At 46.6% G+C, this 23,354-nt stretch overlaps 2 protein-coding genes across 4 annotated transcripts in view; one reads left to right on the top strand and one right to left on the bottom strand.

The window, feature by feature from the left end:
* Positions 1–1,278: 1,278 nt before the first annotated feature.
* On the bottom strand, positions 1,279–12,108 carry GSG1L2 (GSG1 like 2). The gene is made up of 5 exons (XM_045524849.2): positions 11,814–12,108; positions 7,541–7,588; positions 6,150–6,302; positions 4,205–4,316; positions 1,279–1,537 (listed from the first exon to the last, which is right to left on the bottom strand). The coding sequence occupies exons 1-5, from the start codon at positions 12,106–12,108 to the stop codon at positions 1,279–1,281; spliced, it is 867 nt and encodes a 288-aa protein (XP_045380805.1).
* Positions 12,109–16,126: 4,018 nt separating this feature from the next.
* GLP2R (glucagon like peptide 2 receptor) overlaps positions 16,127–23,354 on the top strand; it is a 43,833-nt gene continuing 36,605 nt past the window's right edge. Inside the window, exons 1-2 of one of the 3 annotated variants that reach the window (XM_074342199.1) lie at positions 16,127–16,563; positions 23,064–23,151. In XM_074342199.1, the coding sequence (XP_074198300.1) occupies positions 16,225–16,563; positions 23,064–23,151 (427 nt within the window). In that variant the 5' untranslated portion in view covers positions 16,127–16,224. The remainder of the gene's footprint in view (positions 16,564–23,063; positions 23,152–23,354) is intronic. The other 2 variants (XM_010966012.3, XM_074342197.1) reach the window with 2 other exon arrangements.

Raw genomic sequence — 23,354 nt, 5'->3', positions numbered from 1 at the left:
CAGACTGTAGAAGGCAGAGGACGTTGGGTACAAACCCTTCTGCTCCAAGTGAGGAAATGGTCCAGGGGATCTCAGCCTGCCTTCTCTGAGTTGGGTTTTTTCTGGTAAAACAATCCATCTAATATCACTTCAAATATGCTTGGTTCCATAAAACACGATATTCCATGGGACTATCCTCCATTAGGCAGGTACTCAACAGGAGCCCCGAATATGAAGTTAGCTGGGTTGTCCCTTATTCTATGACAGTATACGTGTTACAGTTCAGCATAAGCAGGTTGAGTAATTTTATTTGAAACATTCAGGATTTCCTTTCCAGAAATACTGTGTTCACTAAACACATAAATACATTTTTTTAAATGAATCTAAGCAAGAATGCATTTAGGGTTGTTAGAATTTGTCAGTCCATTTCTTTTTTTTTTCAAAAACCCGAATTATGTGTCTACCGACCTGTGACCTCAGTAACATGTTCATTTAAAATACAAGATGATCGATATAACATTATAACAGAACACATGAGGAAAGAAGCAGTGCCCCATTGCTTCAGACAAGACTTGCAGGTTTGCAGTGTTTATTTTTAGAAGCAAAAGTGCCTGGCAATTTCATTTAAGCACAACAATTCAAACATTTGTTCCACTTCACTCTGATAAGATGTCATTCCATTTCTACTGCTCTCATTTTATTTCACTATTTGATTATCCTTCCAAATTGATTTTCCTATAGGTAGAAATTAGGAAATTGAGAAGAAAGTATATTTAAAAAATAAAGCAAAACTAATTTTTAAATTCATTTCTTCTTGATGAAAATTTTAAAAAAGAAAATATGGGGTAGTTATACATACTATCAATTTGTGTGTGTCAATTAAGGGGAAAAAAAATGTCTGGAACCTTCTTATGAATAAAACTACGTGGGCAACAAATTTACATCCTTTGTAGTCAAAGCCTTATTTTCCTCTTTCTTCAGTTTCTCTTATCCTTGGCACTCACATGCTCCCCCCCCTTTTTTTTTTGTCACCCTTGTTAAAGTGTCAGGAAAGCTTGAGATGCTCATTTATACTACAATGTCATTGGTTGATATCTTCTGTAAATGCTATCTCACTTAAAGGTACTGGCAATTTAAAAAGAATCAGAAGATGAAGCCAAAGGTGTTTAGTGATGAATGAGATGGCAGGTGGAAGATTTACCTGGACCACAGCCTTGTGAAGCTCACCCCAGAGATATTCATTGTGGACGTGGTGCCTAGCTTGCCTGCTTCTGCAGGTCTGGCAGCTTTGAGCACTGGCTAGCACATGGACACCTTGCCTGGGACATCTGATGGCAGGTGCTCAGATACACTGATGACAGCATGCTCAGCGGGGCTGGGAGCAGCTTCTGTTTCCCAAACACTTTTCGAAGACTTAGGTTCCTGGAAGTTACGCTGAGAGGGCTGACTGCCCCTCTGTACACTTTTCTTCTCTGCGATTTCCAGGCGGGCTGTGGTGTATCTGCTCGTGGCCATGACTGACACAGCCATACAGAGGGCGAAAGAACACCACGCGAGGCTGTCAACAAAAGGCACAATTAGGAGACAGTGCAGGGCTATGATTCCAGGGCTTCCTGCTGGGAGTCAGTCTGGTGAAAAGTCAGCTCCTGTTTCTACCCAATTTGAACACGGATTTTGGATTACAAATCTCAGAGATCAGCCCATGTGTTGTTGGAGGCGTTGTGTTGACAGTTAAGAGGCTGGATCCTGGAGTCGCTGCGCTGAGTTTGCTCTGTGGGTTTGCACCATCTCTCATTAGCTGTGCGACCTTGAGCCCGTGACCTCACCTTTCTGTATCAGTTTCCTCACCTGCAAAACAGGAACAGTGGTGCTGCACCCTCGGTGTTTGTGAGGAATTCAATGAGTTAATGTGTGGGACGCTCTCAGCATAGTATCTGCTAACATATGTGTTACTTTTTATTGTTGTGGCCGCTAATCCAGGACACCGGCACTGGGGTATTGCTCTTTTTACATTTCTATCCTCCGGAAGCCTGTTGCATTCTGAGTTGGTAGTCTCCACTTTTCATCTTTCACAGAACCCAGAAGAGTGGTTGCCGAGAAGAACCTCTACAAACTGGCATTTGTGTGTGTTTTCATGGAGCGGAATTCCCGGGTGAAATAAATGGCTCCACAGCAATCTTCTACCAGAAAGCCGTGCAGGAGGTAAGCTCTAACCCCGCTCCACAGTTCCCAGTCATCCTTAAATATGACTTGACAACCAAGGATACCAAGATCTAGAAGAAAGGCCCAACAACAAACAGAAGGAAGAAAAAAAGCATCTAAACAAAAGAGATAACACAAGAAACAGAAGAAAACAGCAACGAAACTCTTTTATTAGTATCTTCAGAGACAAATGAGAAGATATTGCTTCAGTAAAGCAGGATCAGGGTATAGGAAAGAGGAACAACTAGAAAAAAAAGGAAGATCTCTTGGAAATTCAAATACAATTCAAAAGAAGAATTCAATAGAAAGGCTTTAGAAGACAAGTAGAAAATTTTCAGGAATACCAAAAAGAGAGAGAGAAGATGTAGGGGATGTAGTCACATCTAGGTAATTAACCCAAGAGACCCAATGTCTACCTAAGAAGCGTTCTCTGAAAAGAGAACTTAAGACCGAGGAATGGGAATAATCGAAGAAATAATACAGGGAAAAATTCTCAGAATTCCAGGACATGAATATTCAGATCGAAGGACTCACCAAGCACATGAAAGAAGTAGGTGAATGTAAAGAAGATCCTCTTCAAGGTCCATTATCAGGACATTTCAGAACACCAGAAATAAAGGGTAGAAGACAGCAGATTACCTCTAATGGAATATGAATCAGAATGGTATTGGGCTCTTGAAGGAAACAATCAATTCTAGAAGGAAACAGAGCCACGTCTTCAAAATTCTAAGGGAAAATTATTTTCAACAAAGAATTTTATGCTCCACCAATCTATCAATCAAGATGGAGCATTGAACAAATAAATTTCCAGACATGCAAAGAGTGAAATAATTTACCTCTCGTTGAACCCTTGCTTTGGAAGCTACTGGAGGATGTGCTCCCACAAAATGTAGATGGAAACTAAGCAGAATACTGATGGGGAATCTGGGACAGAAGGAAGCAAGGGAATCGCAGAAGGAGATTCCACTCGACAGCTCCATTCCAGACCTGAGCAGGAAGGTGGAGGGCTTGATGGGTTGGAAGAGTGGAATAGGGAGGGATGGGGCTGAGGGATTGTTATGTTTAGTACCATTTGATTTTTTAAAATTACGTGTATATATTTCTTTTATTAAAAATTATGAAATTAAAAATGATAGGAAACAAAAATCAAAACGAAGTTGGAAACAGACCATTCTTCCGACTTCTGTCGTGTTTGGGATTTGCTTCCATCCACAGCAACAGGACCTCAGTGTAAACTGGCCACATTTGCTGGCCCCTCCGCTGACATTCATCTGAGCCCTGGAGCAGCTCTCCTCTCAACCGTGTGCAGTGCCGGTGACGTCACCTCAGGACCAAGGGCACCTGTTCAGAGGGAGGCGGCTAAAGTGACAAACAGGTGGAGGGAACGGTGTTAAGAGAAACATTTGTGAAAATTAACTTCCTCTGATTTGGGAGATGAAGAAGATTCAAGCCTAGTAAATCATGAAGCTCATGGACAGCCGTGACATACGCACAGTCCCCAGACCCTGGAACAGCAGGGCGAGAGAGCGAGCCCTGAACGTGTTACACAAGAAGTTACACGGGATGAAACTGTAAGTATATATCCACACACTTTAAAGACACAGCCATGCCTTGGACGTCCACATCAAAGAGAACCCCTGTGGTCTTGTGTGACGTGGCCACGTCTTCCTGTTAAAGACGATTTCTGTCGTGGCCTGTCTTTCCATTACAATCAGGGGCTGGGCGCCCCCTCATTGAAGTAAGCTGTGTTTAAAAAGATAATAACACTCTCTTCATTTCTCAAGCACTTCACTCTGCACCAAGAATTTTATAAACGTAATCTCTTTACCTTCCCATAAGAACATCTGAGACAGGTATCATCATTTTACAGATGAGGAAACTGGGCTACAGAAAGATTAGGGAACTCATCCAAAGTCACAAGCGTAGCAGATGGCGGAGCTCTGGCCAAGGTCAGCGGTCCTGCAAAACCCGTGTGCATCCTTGTTGGCCCGTCAGGACTTGAGCACCATGGTCAGCGACTCACCAGTATGACCAGCCATAGTCCCACGTCTGAGGCTTCCAATCTTCTGGTCCAAGGTTCACAGTGATTTCAAAAATGGTTGTGTACATCATGTGAGCCACCATGGCTAGGAGCCCTGCATGGGGAAAGCTTGTGAGCCACGGTGCAGAACGTGGTTTCTCTACCTTGCATGAGCTGGAGGTTGGGAGCCCACTGGCACCTCCTTGAGCCCTTCCAAGCAGCCTTCTTGCTTTACATGGACACTAATTTCTTAGAGTCACCAGTCTGAGCAGTGATATATGCCCCTTGGCACATCATCCCTCCCATGACCACCTCTTTCCATTTTATCATGCCCCTGTGTCCCTTCGTTACACACTCTTTTTTCCAGAACAGATGAGGGGTGTTTGAGCCACACTTCACAGTGTTCTGTCATGTTATTCTTTTTACTGTGGATTGTTTGCTAACACTCAGAAACTTTGCCTAAAAATCTGCATGTGTTCCGGCCACACTAGACTCACAGGGCAATAAGTCAGTTGCCAGTGCAATTTTCTGTCCTTCGTAAGTGAATTGGTCTTTTTGCCTGGAAACCCAGAGGGTTTTTTTTTTTTTTTAAGTGGTTTCAGTGGGATGTGTCTGGACTTGGGTTACTGCGTCAGGTCCTCCGGGTCGGACGGAGTTTTCTATATATAGATTTGGGCCTTTCGTTCAAGGAAGTCTCCTTGAGTTTTGCTTTTAAATACAAGTTGTTTTATTGTTTTGTGTTTCTTTTTTTCAGGGACTCCCATTACACCTACGTTTTAATTTAATAAACGACAGGCAGTGACCAACTGGGGATTGGTTTCAGGAGTCCAAATAGAAATTAGTTTTAACTGGTGGGGCCATTATTTAAATATTAATGGGAAAGTTTAAAGTCCTTGTGCTGCACCTGCTCTTATAAATCCTTAAACATTCCCCGTGAGATCACACGCACACAGTTGAAACTAAAGAGCTATCCAGAAAGAGGTCTACTCTTGACTGGGGGACCCTGGGGGAGGCCAGGCCTGGGGAGGAGTCTCCAAGACTCCTTGCTATGCAGATCTGGAAATTGGATTTTATCATCTTATTCACTGATAAGAAGAGAAGACCTGGGAAGGATGCGTCACACCTGTCCAGCCCACCAGGGATCTACAAACTAGACCGGTGCACTGTTAACTCAACAGAGCTATGTGCGTCCAGCCGGAGAAATGGAGGAAGCTATTTGTGCAGGGTGCTTTCCGTGGTGGAGAAACCCACTTAGGAGACCAAATTAAGCTGTTCTGAAAGTTGCTTGGAGGAGGGAGGGTATAGCTCAATGGCAGAGTGCCTGCTTAGCATGCACAAGTTCCTGGGTTCAATCCCCAGTACCTCCATTAAATAAATAAATAAATACCCCCCCCAATTTTTTTTTAAGTTGCTGGGAGAATACAGAAGATCAAAAAGGAAAATTCTTTATTCATATGGGATGTTTACCCCAAGCACAGATAATAATTTTTAACGAGCTACCGGTTTTTGAGTGCTCACTGTACACTGTGTGCATTCTTAGTCATCACCGTAGCCTTTTGAGATAGCTAGTTTAGAGAAGTTAAGTTACTCGCCCAGGATCACACAGCCATTAAGTGGTAGAGACCAGACAGGCAGGATTCCTCCACAGACTTGTGCCTAACCGCTGGACTAAATCAGGCAATTTCTGTTCTTACAGCCTGTGGACTCCCTTCCCAGGGTTGTGATCAAGGCATGCTGAGGAATTTTATTCTCCATTTGTGCCTGTGCCCTTTCTTTTCTTCAGTCACCCATTGCCTCCGGCAATGGGATTAATTCAGTAGCTTCTCCAGCAGCCCAGCGGTCCCGCTGAACCGGCCGCGGGCAGGAAGAGCCAGCCTGGAGTTTCGCCATTCCCTCTGGGGCGGGGTGGGGGGAATCTAGCCTTTCCGATGATGTTCTTGGAAAGTACCTGCAAGCACCATGAGGATGGCTACAGAGGCGTCCACCTTGAGCCAGTGGAGCCCCGAGCTGTGATAACTCACTCTGGAGCCCAGGAGGACAGCGCTCATCAATGTCAGAAGGATGTTCAGGACCTCAGCCCCGATGGACAGCCACAGAACACCTGGAATATGCAGGGATGACAGATGCTGGGAACTGAGAATTCAGAAGTACTAGGACATTCAATCCTTTGAGTAGAGGGAAAAATATAAGACAAACACCACAGAGTGAAAGTCCACAGATAGCTTTGCTGAGTCTTGGACAGTTGGCAATGAAAAGAAAAGTTGGGAAAGATTGTCGTTAACTGGGAGGAAGGGAAAAAAACAACCAAGCAAAACTTTGATGTGAGGAACTGAGGGATACAGGGGTCTTCATTCCCCAGTTCAAAGTTGGGGAAGATATAGCTCAGTGGTAGGTCACATGCTTAGCATGCCTGAGGTCCTGGGTTCAATCCCCAGTACCTCTATTAAGATAAAAATTTTTGAAAAATTTTAGTGGGGAGGGCATAGCTCAGTGGTAGAGTGTGGGCTTAGCATGCACGAGGTCCTGGGTTCAATCCCCAGTACTACCATCAGAAAATAAATAAATAAATAAATAAATAAATAAATAAATAAATAAATATTTTTTAAAAGTTAATGTGTTGTTTTATTCCTCCAGAAGATACTGTCTTTTAAAGGAGAAGATAGATTAAACCAGAGGCTGGGGGTGGGGAGAGGAATCTGAGAGTTTAAAAGCCCTGATTCGTGATACCAAACCCCCATTGTTTTCTCATGGGCCTATTATTTACCATTTGGATGGGACCCCAAATACAGCTTCAAGGAAATGTGTTGGTTGTGGAAGGGATTGAATAAAAGACGGCAGGGAGAGAAACTAATATTTGCAAAAGGCCTCCTATAAAGCAGTTTGGTACTGAGGACTCAGCAATGAATGAAACGGACGTTGTCTATGCCATCACAAAAGCTACATTCCAGGTGGGAAAACATATTAAGAAAGTAAGTACACATTTGATGAGTGTTACAGAGAAGAAAAGCTGCTGCAGGCAGTAAAGAGCTACAACTCATCTTTTTCCTACTCTGTGTTCACCTCTCACGGACTGCTTGAAGTTGGCCATGGCGGGAGCGTTTACACCATGGAAAGCTGCGGACACTACCAGTCAGGTGGTGCAAAGTGGGTTGTTTCTCAGTTTCTGGCGTTCCTGACTACAGGGCACGTGAAGACAGCCAGTGGCTCTGGCTTTTGGACTCGACTTCATGAGAAAACTAGAAAAATCTCTTTCATCTTCTCCGCCAGCCCAACCAGAATAAGAAAAATTGTCCAAGTTGCAAGGATGGCTGGTGGACAGAACGTGAGGGAGATATTTACCTCGTTCTTCAGCTGGTATTACACTCTGGAAACTCCTACACTTTTCACCTAGGAGAAAAAGAGAAGAGGATCGTAAGTAGGGTTAACCTTGACCACTAGGGGCAAACGGTGTTTCCAGCCCCGTATGAGCTAGAAGTGAATGTGCTGGTTTACACCACTGGGAGCTGGGGGCTGTGTGTTGCTGCAGCATAACCTAGCCTGTCTGGACTGACACTGCCAGCCTTAGACTAGGGGAACTCAACTTCCCAAACAGCGTCCATTAGGATGTGAATCTCAAATAATTAGCTTCTGTAACAACGTTTGTAATGATTTTTTAAAAAAATGCATTGTCGGTTCAGTGGTCCTCACAATAGCCTTGCTTTGAAGATTAAATGGGCTAGGAAAGTTTCTCTCACAGTTGATACGCGCTTAAACCTTATTGCAGTAAAATAAGTTCTGCTGGGGGCTTTTTGCATATGGTGAGCTTACATCATCATTTATTACTAGACTGCAAGTACCTTGAAGGCCAGGATCGTGTCAACTACATTTTCTGGACATTTTCAGGCAGAGAAGTAACTTTGGGGAGCATCTTTAGACTTTTGAAAATATATTCCTTTTATAGGAGAGAAAAATTCCAGGTAACTTTCCTATTCAAGAACTTATAATGGCTCCCCATGTCCTCCAGTCTCAAGTCTAAATTTCTCTTCTTCTTTTACGTCCTCCCTCCGTCCAGCTGACTTCTCAACACAGAGCCCATCTTTTTGCTTCCTGAGCGCGAGCCAGCGTTCACCTTCTGCCTCATCAGGCTCTCCCGGGAAGGACCATCTGTGCAAATAGATGCTTTAGGCGGTACCTGCCCAAAGATCATAAACCTTAATACTTGCCATGCTCAACCTCCGAGTGCCCTTGGGCCTCATTCCTTCACACTTCTTCGTTGCCCCTCTGCTGTGCTATGGACGGAGAGGAATAAAGTTTGGGTTTATGAGACAGCTGCTTGGTTGAGCTGCTCTGCTGGGATGCTTCCTGGCTTGAACGTGAAGCAAGGAATCATCTGTCACGTTAACTGTCCACAAGTGGCCTGAAGGAGTGTTTACAGCCCCTGGGCTGAGGGCAATGGAACCAGGGAGCTGTCTGCTAATACACAGCCATGGTGGCCTCTGCAGCCTCTAACTTAGCTCAGCTTTGGATTGATGGATGCAGCAGGACATTTCTCCTGGTTGATTCTCTGATTTCGGCAGCAGCAGGGGTGTGGACAGAGTCTGCTACCTGCTGGATCAGTAAACAAAGGATGCTGTGGAAAACAGGACACTGGCCCTAGAAGGTTAAGTTGTATATCAAAGGAATAATTTCATTAAGCCGAGACTCTTGTATCTTCCTGCCCATAGAAAAACACTAAGTTAACTTGAGATGCCTGGTTTTTCTTCCATTAGCAGTAACCTTTTGATGTTCAGCTACCTGTTTTTTGGTAAAAACTCCTATATATCCTGGCTCCTCCCGTACCTCTTTGGAAGAGTCCCTCAGAGCTATCTGAGAGGTTACCTCCTGGCTTTAAGTCCTCAGGAATGCCCCAAATAAAACATAATTCTCAACTATTAGGTTGTGCTTTTTTTTTTTCCTGGTCGTTAGCAGCATTATGGACACAGTAGCAAACGTTTGCTTTTGTCCTCCCAGTTCTACCAGTGAGGTCCCCACAGCCTTGGGGGCATCACAATATTCACTTTGGGCACAGTAGGGCTAATGTAGCCCTTTGTTTACATCTCATCAGGTCCTCACTAGAACCCTGAGAATAGCAGGCGGACATCGTGGACAGAAGGTGGCATTTAAACCCAACAGGACTGGCTTCTATGCCGGTTCAGCCACAGTCAGGAATCATAGGAGGTTAAGTAACTTCTCTGAGCCTCGCTTTCTTCATCTGCAAAATGCGTATCACCAAAGTCCTCCAGTGAGAAAGCTATGCAAGTATTTTGCAAACTGCCTCTCATGTTTTGGTGTGCCTAATGATTGACAAAGGCAAGTACAGCTATCCGGAGTTCACAGATTTGAAGGCCAGGTTCAAAGAGCTTGGTAGAGTCAGGAACTGAAACTGGGTTTTCTCACCCGAGACCAGTGCCTTTTTCTACGTCACCACCCTGCTCTCTTTCTACGTAGCGCCCGGAGGACTGAGGGTCTATCTGGTCTTCTGCAGAGGGCTGTCTCAACTCACAGGAGTCAAAAGGAGGCCAGGTACAGAGCCAGGAGCAGGGCAGAGCGAGAATGGAGTCCAGCCAAGGAGATTAAGAGAATTCACAATAGCTTAGAAGGCTGAATTTAGCCTGGGCGAAGGGTCAGACCATAATGACCCCTTGATTAATATGAATCCTCAGAAATGATGTTCCTTTTGAATAAGGCCAGCAGGATTAAAAGGAAAAATCTTCATAAATCCCATGAAGCTAGAACAGGCGGGTGTTACACAGCTCGACAGAGGTTCACCAGCCAAGCGGCGCATCAAACCAGCCTGGGGAACCGTGTCTGAGTCTTGGGGACTGAGTCTGGCACCCTGTCTGCTTGTTCTCCCCAACCCCCCACCCACTACAGGGTGCCCAGGCCCCTCTGTCCTTGAACAGCCTAGAATCGGAACTCAGCACATTTGGTTGGCTAAATCCCCCATGCAAGGAAAAGAACATTCAGTTGAAGCACTGCCACAACCAGGCATTTTTGTTTCAAATCTTCATTTTGGGAGGGAGCTTTCTCTCTTCAAAGGCATTTCAGGCATCAGGAAGAAGGTGCAGGGAGGGGAGGGTATAGCTCAGTGGTAGAGCGCATGCTTAGCATGCATGAGGTCCTGGGATCAATCCCCAGTGCCTCTGTTGAAAAATGAATAAGAATAAATAAACCTAATTACCACCCCTCTACTGAAAAACAAGAAAGTGCAGATCTATTCTGGGGAATCAGGAGGATTCCTGAAATAGCCCTTCAGGTAGGGGCTCAATGGAAGGGTCAGCTTATGGGGGGACGGAGGTGGAGCTGATTCAGAAGGAACGTATCCAGGAGGCCTCAGGGGGCAGCAGAACTGGGGGTGGCCGGACACCCCAAAGCCCCTCTCCTGGGCTTGTTCAGGGTCCAGGAGCAACCTCCCCAGGCTGGAGTCCTTAACGACAGGGCTCTGTAGCTCTGTAGCAGTGTCCTCACCACACTTAACGCAGAGACCAGGGTACTGGCCTGGACACGTGGAGGGTGAGGCCTGGCGCCGCTGTCTGCAGTGACCATGGGGGCAGGGATGGGGAGGGGCACACAGCATCTCAGACAGTTCCTTCTTGTTGCCTTTTACTTAGACCTCAGGAATAAACCACTAATGCTACGAGTATGGGAAAAGAAAAGGCAGTGAGAAACTCTAGGAAAAGTAAAACACTGTATAAGAATGTAAGGTAACAAGCCTGAGGTCAGGATAGGGATGATGGGGGGGGGGGGTCTCTCCCGTCCACCTTGGGGATGTGCTTTCCCAGCATGAAGGGGAGACCGTCCCTGTCCCGCGTGTGGGCTTGGCTTTGCAACCAGGCTGCTGAGCACTGAGGAGTCCAGCTCCTCCCTCGTCCGTTCCTCACGAGGTAAAAACACTCTCCTTTGACCTTTCCCGTCCCTCTTCTTGCTCCTTTTCCTTCAACATTTCCTTCACCACCACCCTGTCAAGCCCACAGGTCAAAAGATGGTGCACCAGGGCTGAGTAATACAGTGGAGGAGGGAACAGACTTGTCACTAGGTGACTTGAAACGCTCTGAGCCTCAGTTTTCTCATCTGTGAGTTGAGGAAAAAATACTTACTTTGCTAGATTATTTCAAAGGTCGCCTAGAATCAAAGTCTAACTTGTTCATGGTTTTACGTCTGGTGAGTGCTCCATAAAGGGCGTTCCCTTCCCACTGATGATGATAAGAGTTTGTTTGCTAAGTGAAATTTCTATTCCAAGACCTCTTAAAAATGCAAAGATGCAGCTTAGAGTTGAGCGGAGCACTTAGATTCTCCGGGAGTTGAATGACACTAGCAGACCGTAAAAGCGAATGTTTAACAAACCCTTAGAGTGTCAGGTGCTGCTGCAAGTGATTTATGTGAAGCCGGTCATTTCATCTTTATAATAATTCTAGAGATGTGTCCTGACTGCCCTTGTTCCTATTTTATAGAAGAGAAAACTGAGGCTTGGAGAGGTGGAGGGACTGGCTAGAGGACACACAGGCAGTCAGTGGCAGAGCTGGGTTTCAAGCGTCTGCTCCTGGCCAGTGGCCTGCACCTGTCACCCGGGGTAGGCCATGCTGGCCGTGCTCACCTGGGCTGCCGAGGCGCTCCTCGCACGAATGCCAGAGCCCCACGTGGAACCTCCGCTGGATGAACTTGTCGTCCCCCATCTCCCAGATGTACTGCACAGCCTGGCTCCCGTTGTCCGCGCTGCCCGGGCTGTAATGGATGCAGTGCAGCGCCCCTGGACGGTCCTGGCACAGCGGCTTTGCCACCCGCCGGGTCCCCTCACACCAGTAGCTGCTGCCCACGGCCGTGAGGGAGCAGGTGAGGGCGAGGCCCACGGGGAGGAGGGTCAGCGCCCGCTGCCGCCTGGCCGGCTCCATGGCCGAGTGAGGGGTGTGCAGCGTCAGGGTGAGCAGCCGGGCCCGCTCCTCCTCCGCCTCGTCGTGGTACCTGCCCCTCCTCAGCCCGGCCATCTGGCATCCTCACGTCTTCCCTCACATCCCCCTGGGGAACCGGCCCCCTCCAGCGAGTGCCATCCCTGTGAGGCCAGCACCCTGAGGAATCACAGAGCTGGGACCCCCTTCAACACCGCCGGTCCTTCTGTCCTTCCCACCATGCAGAAGCGCTGCGGGGCGCGGCTTTCTGTTTTAGTTCTTTTTAAATGGTGCTGAAATACACATAACATAGAATTGACCATCTTAACTGTGTTTTTGTTTTGTTCTGTTGTGTTTTTTGGGGGCGATGGGGTAAGTCATTAGGTTTACTTATTTATTTAATGGATGTACTAGGAATTGAACCCAGGACCTCGTGCCTGCTACACTTGTTCTCTACTGAGCTGTACCCTCCCCCCATCCATCTTAACCATTTTTAAGTGCACAGTGAAGTACATTCACGTCCTGCAACCAGTCTCCAGAACTTTTTTCATCTTGTGCAACTGAAACTCTAACCCCACTAAACACGAACTCCCCAACCCTCCTCCCCCTGCCCCTGGAAGCTCCCCCGACCGCTTATATTCTCTAGGGATTCGGTCACTCTAGCTATATGTGGAATTTCTCTTTTTGTGACTGGCTTATTTCATGCAGCATAATGTTCTCAAGCTTCATTGTGTTGTAGCAGGAGTCACAATCTCCTTGCTTTTGTAACTGAGAAGGACCCTTAAGGGGCCTTCCTGGCACAGACTCCCCCACATATTCTCTGCTGTAGCACCTCTTTGAAATACCTAGATAATGGTATCTGATGCGTATTTCCTGAGTTTTTCAGATGCTAAAACCACCAGGGGAGGGAAGAAATTAACTACGTGGTGATCATCAGCAGAGCTCCCAGACTTTCTGGAGCCTAAGGATTGATCACTATTAACCATTCAGAGAATTGTGCACAGCTGACTACATATCCTGGGACACCCCTCCCTCACCTGGCCTTTAAAACTGCTTTGCTGAAACCCTTTGGGGAGTTGGGCGGCCAAACTTGGGCATGAGCCGACCACTGGGCCCTGCAATAAACCTTCCTCTGCTCCAAGCTCCAGCATTTTGGTTTGTTGGGCCTCGCTGTGCAGGTGACACTTTTAAAGGCTGAATAATGTCCCACTGTGTGGCTAGACCACGATTTGTTTATTCATTCTGGAAGACGGGGTAATTCGAGCGGGTGTCCGGTAAGACTGCTCGCCTTTGCCTGGTGCTTTGAGCAGGGTCCTCAGGCTCCCAGAAATGGGGAATCCCAAGGCCTGCCCTGCTTTATGGAGAAAGGGACTGCTGAGGACAGCTCTCTGTCCCAGAATTCAGCACCACCCTGCAGCCTCTAAAGCTGGCAGGCAGAGCCCCTTGGCACACCGTTGCTGGAGCTGGAGGAAGAACCATCACATCCCCAGGTCTTGGGCAGGTTTCTGCAACAAGGGAGTAGGAAAGAATTCAAGACAAGCCGTAGTAGGAGGGGTCCCTTTTCTCCACACCCTCTCCAGCATTTATCATCTGTGGACTTTTGAATGATGGTCCTTCTGACTGGTGTGAGGTGATACCTGATTGTAGCTTTGATTTGCATTTCTCTGATAATTAGTGATATTGAGCATTTTTTCATGTGCCTATTGGTTATTCATATGTCTTCATTGGAGAATTGCTTGTTTAGGTCTTCTGCCCATTTCTGGACCAAAAAAAAGAGTAAGCCATAGTAAAGTGACAGTTTATTTAGAGAGATACACACTCCACAGAGAGAATGCAGACCGTCTCAGAAAGTGAGAGCGCCCTGGAGTGTGGGGCTGTTTGTTTTATACTTTTTTTTTTTAAATAGTGGTACAGGGGACAGAACACAGGACCTCGTGCATGCTAAGCATGCGCTCTATCACTGAGTTAGACCCTCCCCTGCTAATAAGTGGGAGGAATATTCTAACTATTTGGGGAGAAGGGGCGGGGATTTCCAGGAGTTGGGCCCCGCCCACTTTCTGGCCTTTTACGTCAGCCTGGGAACCGTCGTGGCGCCTGGCGGGGGTCACTTAGCGGCTGACGTAGTGCAATGAGGTATAACGAGGCTCAAGGTGGACGGGGGTCGAGTCTTCCGCCATCTTGGGCGCAGGAGGGTCTGTCCACTTTCTGCCGTATCCTCAACAGCTGCATCATTCTTTTAATGGCTGTGCCCTGCCCCCTCCCTCCTGAGTCGTTATCACTCATGCCCGCGCCAAGGGGGCATTGCGGGAGTGGCCACGCTGAGGCTGCTTCTCCGGCAGGACACTGATGATGCCGTGAGGGCGGGAGGAGGGTAGCAGAGGAGTCCACGTGGCATCTGGGCACACAGGTTCTTGGGCCCCCGTTAGACACCTTGAGGAGCCCCTCGGACCCCCTCCGATTTTGCCAGCCTGGGCAGGTAGGAGGAAAAGCCGATGTCATTTGGTCAGTATCACTCTGTCTGTATTCTCCTGATGGCAAAGACTAGGGACTGTGTTACGACATGCTGTCGGCAGCCTGTGAGCTGTGTCTGTCTGTCCTGGTTGCCGGCCAGTCTTGCGGGAAGAGGAGTTACCTTGTTTTATCACTAAGTGGCATCCATCCAACGGGTGAAGTCGTGTGTAGCCCCCTCAACCCCTGTCTCTTCCAGGAAGAAGATGTTTTTGAGAAAAAGTTTAGAGAGGTTAGATAAAATATTCTTACCAAGCAGGCAACTTGGAACGTAGTCTGTAACGTGCAGTTGCTGAATAGCTAGCTTTACAGCCACATCAAGGGTCAGAGGCATCGCACCAGCCGTGTTTTTCCCCTATCACATCATCCTACTCTGCTGTCCCAAAGAGATGACCACATTGATTCCAGGTCACATCCTTATATGAGTCCATTTTGGGGGTCTTTATTCATCATAAATGTTTTACTGCTAAGGTTGAAAATCTTGCTGTGTGGGGTTTTTAAGATTTCCAAGGATATCTATTAAGTGATGCTCACCTGTTTTTCCCAACTGTTCAAAATTCACTCACTTAGGTAAGTTAACCAAGATGAGCTCCTTCAGTTCAACTTATGGGAGAAAAAAAAACCTAAATGGAAACACTGTCTTCTCATCTCTTGCTGACTTGTGTTTCATCCAATCAGGATGTCTTCTGCTTGGACCACCAGTTGGGAAGGCTGGGAAGACTTGGAAAGGGATGCTGGGAGCTGAAGAGGAAGAGGCTGGTGAGAAGCGCCAAGCAGAGCCTTTCAGAGACATGGTGCTGAGCCTGCTAGAGACAAGGAACTCACTTAGAGAGTCAGAGTCAGATATGACACTGTCCCAAGTAGCTGTGGTCAGGGGACTGGTCAGAAGACCCAGGAATCCTGGCTCTGCCATTCACTTGCTGTGTGGCTTAGGGCAAGCCACCTAACCTCTCTGAACCCGTGTCTCAGCTGTCAACTGGGGAAATAATCAGCCCCTTACAGGGTTATTGGGATGATGAACAACTTAGGACGCTGGGTGAAAAGATTTGGTCAGTGTGAGTCGTGATGAGAAGGATCTGTAAAAGGACCGCCAGGTGGGCTGAGGGAACTTTGCTCACAACAGTGGGGCATCCAGGGACATACTCGTTTCGGACTTTTCAGCATGTTGTGTTGCTGCTGTGCAGACAGGACTTGAGTTGCTGAGAGGGATTTTGCTTCAAGCCCTGGGTCAGGAACTGCTGTCTCCTGGGCTGGCTGACTGTCTCTCTGGAAGCCTTGGCATAAACATGGCCCAGAGGAGGCCCTGCCTTTGTGGCTGGACAAGCTTGAAGCTTAGTCAGAAACGTGCCCCCTCACCTCAGACCTGGCTGGGGGCCCGTCCTCCCCATCAGCTGGTCCCAAGCCTGTTGCATCCCCGTCTTGTGCAGAGAGCCTGACCTTGGAAGGGGGGGTGGGACCCACTGACCGCTTTGCCTTTTCTCCTTGGTGGCTTCTGCCCAGAAGTCCCAGGAGCACAGCTGACTTGGGGGAGGTCTGGGAAAAATCTCCCTGCCTTTGGGGGGGCCGGGGCGGGGGATGAGCCGCGGCTGATGAGAAACTTTGGAGATTCGGTAGATGGCTCTCGACCGGAGCAGCTGCTCTCGGCGTGGCGTGGAGAGGGTTCGTGCAGACATTTCCTTGCCGTGCGAAGAGGATCGCAGGAGGAGGCCGCCTGCGGCACATCTCGGACGGTCAGAGCCATGTGTCGGCACTGGTGACCACACAGCGAGGACGATGAGGCCGCCACCGAGCAGGGCAGGGCCCGGGAGGAGGAGACAGGGGCCCCTGCCCAGAGCCCACACGCTGCCCAGCGGCATCCCTGCCGCCCGGGCACTGCCCTCCCCCGGGAGACGCGCTCTCTCGACCCCTGCGAGGCCCCTCATGGCCCTGCTGCTCCTGGTCTCCATCAAGCAAGTAAGAGCTGCTTTTATTATTATCTCTACACTTATGATCAGTTGTACGTATTTTCCAATTATAGAAGCCCCTGAGGCCTCTGGTAGGCAATTTGGAAAATATAAAACATATTTAAACAATAATATTCAACCATAATCCAAGCATTCAGAGATAGTAATCACTGTTAATATTTTGGTATATTTTCCTCAAATCCTTTTTCTCTCCTTTTTTTTTTTTACACAGCTGGAATTAGGATGCAGAAAACATTTTATATCTCGGTCTCCCCGTTATATCATATTATAAGCATTTTCCCTTGTAAGAGTGAACGCTGCATATAGCCTTTACAATTCCTGCATGTTTCCTCCTATCTGTTTTCATCATTCTTTGAGAATTTAGATTGAATGGGAGGGTCTTTTTTTTCCCCTTCCTTCCTTACTTCTTTCCTTCCTATTATAAAAATCCAGAATGCTCATTGTTTAAAAATATACGTTTATAAAAGCCAAAGAACTATCAATACAAACTATAAATCACTGTAATCCCATCACCCAGAGCTCACCCTCATTCACGTTTTTTGGCTTATTCTTCCAGACATTTTTCTACCATATATTTACATATAGCTTTTTTTTTAAACAAACATAAGGCTCATACTATAAATATTATCTTGTAATCTGCTTTTTTCATAACAAAACACACTGATAACACAAGCTGACATTTTTCTTGAATGCTCACTATGCGCCAGGTCCGGTGCCCCAGTATGATTTATGCTCTCAGCAACCCCGTGAGGGAGGGTCTCCTGTTAATCCCATTTTACAAATGAGCAAACTGAGTCTCCGGGAGTTGAACGTTTTTCTGTGTCAGTAAATGTAGCGGTGCGGCGTGATGTTTAAGGGCCTCGGGGATGCATCATAACGTATGTAACTATCCTCTTTAGTGGGGCTTCTGTTAGCTTGTTTTATTCTTATCCAAAGAGGTGAGACCTTTGCCCCTTCCCTTTTCAGGGTTCCATTTTTATACTGGGCCACGATGTGAAGGAACTTCAGTTCCACACATCTGAGGAAAGAAGAGTCTTGAGAAACGCTTCTCTTCCTTCGGTCCGTGGGCAGAATTTGTCTCTGTTTGCAGCCTCGGAATTCTGATCCTTCCTGCTTGCGTGGAGGGAGGGCCGGGGTTCCAGATCTCTCACGTGTTTGACTTACCAGACTTTCCTTGGGGCTGGCCCAGAACTGGACAGACAGAAAACCCCTACCAAATTCTCCGTATTCAAATGTTCCCAGAGGCTGGCTCCAAACCCTCATAGATTATAGACGGGAGCCCAGTGCATGGTTTCCTGGGATTCTTGCCCTGGTGGTGGTAGCTTCGTGGTGAGTGACCAGAACATTCCTGAGGGCCAGGTGGCCTGGCCAGCCTCCTGTTCTCGGACTTAATTAGTTAGTGGTGGGGCTGTTGTTGGGAGAGTTGATAGAGAATTTGCTTCAATACACTATTGCATATTCACACAGAGTATATTCAGCGAATTGGTGTTGTTCACCTTCTATTTACAACCATGGGTCGACTGTCTATTAAGAGCCAAGCTCTGCTGCAGCACTTGGCATTTCCTCATTTATCATCTTGGCATTTTATCATTTATCATCTTCCCTAAACCCCCCAATGAGTCTCTGAGAAAAACGATTGTTTCTGAACCCATTTTACAGACGGGGAAATTAAGATTCATGCGAGTTACACGATTGCCTGCGATCTTTCACTTGTGAGCAGGGAGCCATTGCGCCTGCTCCCAGGGCATTTGAAGTCCTGTGTTCTTTCTTCCCTAGCATTCCTTGGAAGCTGTTGACATACGAATATTTCTGTGTCACAGCAGCAGAATCTGCAGTGCCTCAGGCCGGCTGAGGTCTCTGACAAAGCCATTCCTCGGTGTTTTCATAATTAATAATGTGCCTCTTAAGAACTCCCCTCCCCGCCTCGGCCACCAGCCTGTTTTCAGAATCTCTCCGCGCTGTCTGTCGCGCGGTGTGTGCAGATGGTTCTGACGGCCCTCCTCTGGGCCATCCGTCTTAAGCCTCGTGTTCTTTCTCCAGATGTTTATGTCAGGAGGCTTTGCGCAGACTTTTGTGATACGTTGTGCTCATAGACGCTGTTCCTGCGTGGATATAAATGACCGTGGCGTGGTTTTTGGCAGGAAGTCGTCATAAAATTCACTTCATGAGAAATCCTCAGGGATAGTTTAGTTTTTAGTTTCTAAATTCAAGCTGGGAAGTAGTGCTATCCCCTTACCATCCCCCCAACTCATTTAAGTTAATTAGTTGCTTTGGCATCAAAAAAACATAAACTCTCTAAGGCTCTTGGAGAAGTGAACGTGTGGCTTTTTCATACGTTGCTGGTGAAAGTGTAAAAAGCTGCATCTTTTTACATTAAAAAAAAATTTTTGGCAGAGATAGTTTGGCAGTACACTGTCAAAACCTTTTAAGAACGTATAGTCTATGACCCAGAAATTCCACTTCCTCCTAAGAAAACAAAGATGAGCTCAAGTGTTTATGAATACTTTCATTACAGCATCATTTATATTAGCAAACATCTAAAAACAACATAGATGTTCAGTGCGGGAGGATTTAAAACATAAATTATATCACATTCATCCGTAGAAAATTACGTAGCTCTTAAAATGGTGTTGTAGAAGTGTAGTTCTTGGCATGGAAATAGATTCATAATACATCTTCTAGCGAAAAAGGGACTATGCAACAATATGACTTCCCTTTGGGGTAAAATTAAAAAGGAAGGAAAAAGAAGAAAGAAAAAGAATGTATGTGCACAGACTGAAGAGTCTGGAAGGAGATGGTTATTTCTGAGTAAAAAGATTCTGATTCCATCTGCTGCCCTTTTGCTGGTCTGTAATTTTTATTTTATTTACAGTGAAGTGTATTCCTTCCATAACGAAGAATAATAGACATTTTATTTAAAAGCAAGTCAACAGAGACTTTTTTCGCCTTTTCCTTAATCCTGTCTCAGCCAAGTTAGCTGTTGATGCTGGTTGTCTGTGCATGGGAAGAGGAACCAAGACCAGGCTGGACTTTTCCAGTAAGAAAACACCCACTCATGTATCACCTTTTATCATTACTTTGTTGAATTTGGCTGTGCTTGAACTTGGATCTGCCTCTTGCGTTTTTGGTGTCGTTAGGACGAGTACCTGGGAAGGTGGTCTCAGTTTGTCCAACTCCCTTAGATTGGCCAGATCCAGTGTTTCTGAAGTTTGTTTTTTTTTTTTTTTTCCCTCTTTTTTTCCTGCTCCTGACCACAGCCATTAGTCATGGCAAGGGACGGGGAGTGGGGGAACGTTAGTCCAGGGAGAGCTCACATATCTGATTGATTTTATTGTCTCTTCCTCTGCTAGGTCCTAGTGAAGTCCCCGAGGATATAAACAGCACTTTATCCAAGGAAGGTCTTACTTTGGTGACCTGGGGGATTCTGGAAACTTATGATTTGGTTATCAACTTCTCAGCTGAATTTGTAAAAATAATATAGAGTCGGTCATGGTCTCTTTAGGATGTGGGTTTCTTTAAACAGTGTGTTGCTAATGTCCCATTGTGCCTCTGGGGCCGTACCCAGGAGAGAGAGATGATTAATGGAGACTTAACACTCACTGGAGACTGAAACCAAGGGATAAATGCCCATTAATTCACCATCATTATCATCGTGATTGCTATTGATTGACAAATCCCATGTTTCCCAAATTGTGTGCTAAGGTGCCCCAGGACACCCACAAGGAACCTGTTCTGAGGGTAGCAGTGAAACATGACAGTTTACACTGTGAGAATTACTAGCTTATGGTAGTTTGTGGTGCCAGCGTTATATCATACTGCATTACTTTTGATGATGCATCTTTGCAAAGCTCGGTTTTCTGCAGTTGCTGTGATAAAAAAGCAAGCACTGCAGAAAATCAGTGCAGAGCAGGAACCTGCATGGGGCTGTCCAATCCGATTCTTAGGTTTGGGACATTTTTCAGTCCCTAGTAGGTGCTAAGTTGCTGGGATATAAGCACTTGTTACGCTGTTCAGATCTACCTACTGAATTAGCGGAGCTTGAGATACTTCTTTTGGCTTGGGGTGCATGGAAAAATTACTGAAATATGAAAGGCAGCGTTGATTGAGAAAGTTTGGGAACCTCTAGTCTAATGACCATACCAGCTTTTGTTCAGAAGGTTGGCTGTGTGACTCCTGGGACAAATGCAGAGGCAGTGCTCACTGACCGCATCACGAGTGCCCTGGGGCTGGGGGGTGGGGCATGCTCGGCACAGAAGTGGGGAGACTGGATAATTACTCAGGAGGTAAAAACTGCCTACCTGTTGGGCTCATGGATTTTTTTTTCTTAAATGCTTTTTCTTTCTTTCTTTCTTTTTTAATTGAAGTAAAGTTGATTTACAATGTCATGTTAGTTTCTGGTGTACGGCACAGTGATTCAGTTATACATGTTTTTTTCCATATGCCTTTCATTATAGGTTATTATAAGATGCTGAATATAGTTCCCTGTGTATACAGTAGGACCTGTTGTTTACCTATTTTATATATAGTAGTTTGTATCTATTAATTCCAGACTCCTAATTCATCCCTCCCTCCTCTCCCCTTTGACAACCATAAGTTTGTTTTCTGTGTCTGACCCTGTTTCTGTTTTGTAAATACGTTCATAGATACTTTTGTTTTGTTCGCTCTCTCTCTCTCTGTTTGGATGCCTTTCAGTGGAACCTCTCCCCAGTTTACAGTAGGCTCCCCAGCTCCCTGTAGTTACACCTGTCCTACCTCCTTCTTTCAGGTTATCTACCTGGCCCAGAAAAGCATTTTGAGTTTTTCACCTCTAGTGAGGGGAGACAAGACTTGAAAGCAAGTTGATGAGATGGACGATCTTAGCCCTGATCACATATTCAGCCTCTCCGTGTTCATCCCTACCCTCCGCCGCTCCACCTCTGCGCCTGTTTCTTTGGCTAGAAAATGAGAGAGAAAGAGGACAGTAGCCCCTGTGCTGGGGGCTGGTGTTCAGAGATGTGAGGCTCTCTCAGCCCTCAGGGAATGTATTTAGGTGGTTAGGGAGATGAATGAGTGACCCACCCTTGACAGTACAGGGCGATGAGGTCACGAGACACTGAGAAGGGTTACCAGCTCAAGGTCCAACTCAAGTGGGACCAGCGGTCATTGGCTTGAGTTGAGCCTTGAGAGATGAACCAGGAAACGAGTGTGGGAGGGAGGGACCATTGGGAAGTATGAAGATCCCAAGTCGTGACTGGGGTTGAGAGACTTGAGATGGGGATGGCTGAGAAATTAAATCTTGAATCAGCAGGTCCCCAGGAGAAGACTTTAAGCAGGAGCGCCCTGTGCACAGGTCTGTCCCATGGACCTATCCCTCTGGAACAGTGTAGAGGGGGCACGTGGCACCAGGCTGGAGGTGGAGGAAATGGGAGGCAGGGACGGACAGGAAAGAAATGGAGGAGGATGGACTCCGGTGCATGGGTGGATGTGGAGTGAAGAAGGGGGAGCAGTGGAGGACAACTCCTGGTTTCAGGTTTGTGACATAGAGGACCGGGGTGTCAGTACTGAGCCACTGGGGAAGAGCCTGTTTGGAAGCAGAGGAGGGCAGGGTAGGATGGTCATGTGACTTCTTGGGCCAGCCAATTACCTAATCTCCTTCTCCTTAGCAGGTGCTAAGTCCTTGAGGGCAGAGACAGTGTCTTGCCATCTTTGTATTCCCTTCAACTCCTTCCTAATGCAAAGCTTGCACACAACATGTGCTCGGTTAACATGAGTGAATTGAAGAAGAGAAAGCCCCTTTAATTTTTTTCTTCTGTTTTTTTTTTATTTAATTTTTTATTGAATCGTAGTTGATTTACAATGTTAGGAGAAACCCCCTTTTAAAACCAGAACACATGGTACAGCTACACAATTAGAAGTTGTTAGACAGCCCAGTTATCTGGAAAGCCCAAAAAGCGTGTGGCTGTGCATCCAAGGTTCTACGGGATGGGACAGTGAACGTCAGAAAGAGAAAAATCCCTGATCCTTGGTACAGGAGCAGAGCATCTGTTAACCTAATGTTTTCGACTCTGGACCCACAGATACCTGGGCGGGATGGTCGGGCCCGCAATTGTTCCGACCCTTCTCTGACACACTACTGAGCCCCTTTAGTGGGCTGCCCCTCACTTTAAGACAGATCCACATTGTCTTAGAAGCATGCAGTTATTCATCTGTTTGGTTGTGAAACTTCAGACTGGGCGTATTGCATCCTCTTGAAATGTCAGCCTCACTTTAAGATTTTGAAAAAAATCTTTCATGTTTGTATTAAAACCCAGCATGATTAGATTACAGCGTGAATGTAAAATTTGTATGTCTGTTGATGGTAGAACAGAAGACACCAAAGAAATTGTTGCATGGTGCAGACCATCACAGGCAGTTCAGCGGGAGGGTTTGAGAATCATGGTATTAGACGGCAATGAGGCCACCTGTGTGCTTGCCGCCACCTGGGAGTCACTATAGTTTTTTTCCACTCAGGTTACAGGATCTCTCCTTGAGGAGACAACTCGGAAGTGGGCTCAGTACAAAGAGAAGTGTCTGAGAGACTTGCTCAAGGAACCTTCTGGTGAGCACATGTATTAATTATCTATGGCTGTGTAACAAATAGCCCAAAGCTTAGTGGCTTAAAACAGTAATTGTAATGACTTGTTATCTCTCCCAGTTTCTGTGGGTCAGGAATTCAGACAGAGCACATTGGGGATGGCTGGTTTCTGGTCTGCAATGTCTGGAGTTTGGCTGGAAAATGCAGAGGCTGGGGGTTGGAATCCT

The sequence above is a fragment of the Camelus bactrianus genome, chromosome 16 (genome assembly GCF_048773025.1).
Source record: "Camelus bactrianus isolate YW-2024 breed Bactrian camel chromosome 16, ASM4877302v1, whole genome shotgun sequence".
NCBI lineage: Eukaryota > Metazoa > Chordata > Mammalia > Artiodactyla > Camelidae > Camelus > Camelus bactrianus.
This window is presented reverse-complemented; position numbering and strand designations above follow the sequence as displayed.

What these genes read in the sequence shown, in the direction of transcription:
- GSG1L2 (XM_045524849.2), bottom strand. Translation starts at nt 12,108, where the DNA reads ATGGAGCCGGCCAGGCGGCAGCGGGCGCTGACCCTCCTCCCCGTGGGC. An exon ending in AATACCAGCTGAAGAACGAG is followed by an intron (nt 6,303 to 7,540) that starts GTAAATATCTCC and finishes TGCATATTCCAG; the next exon opens with GTGTTCTGTGGCTGTCCATC. An exon ending in CATCCTCATGGTGCTTGCAG is followed by an intron (nt 4,317 to 6,149) that starts GTACTTTCCAAG and finishes TTCCCCATGCAG; the next exon opens with GGCTCCTAGCCATGGTGGCT.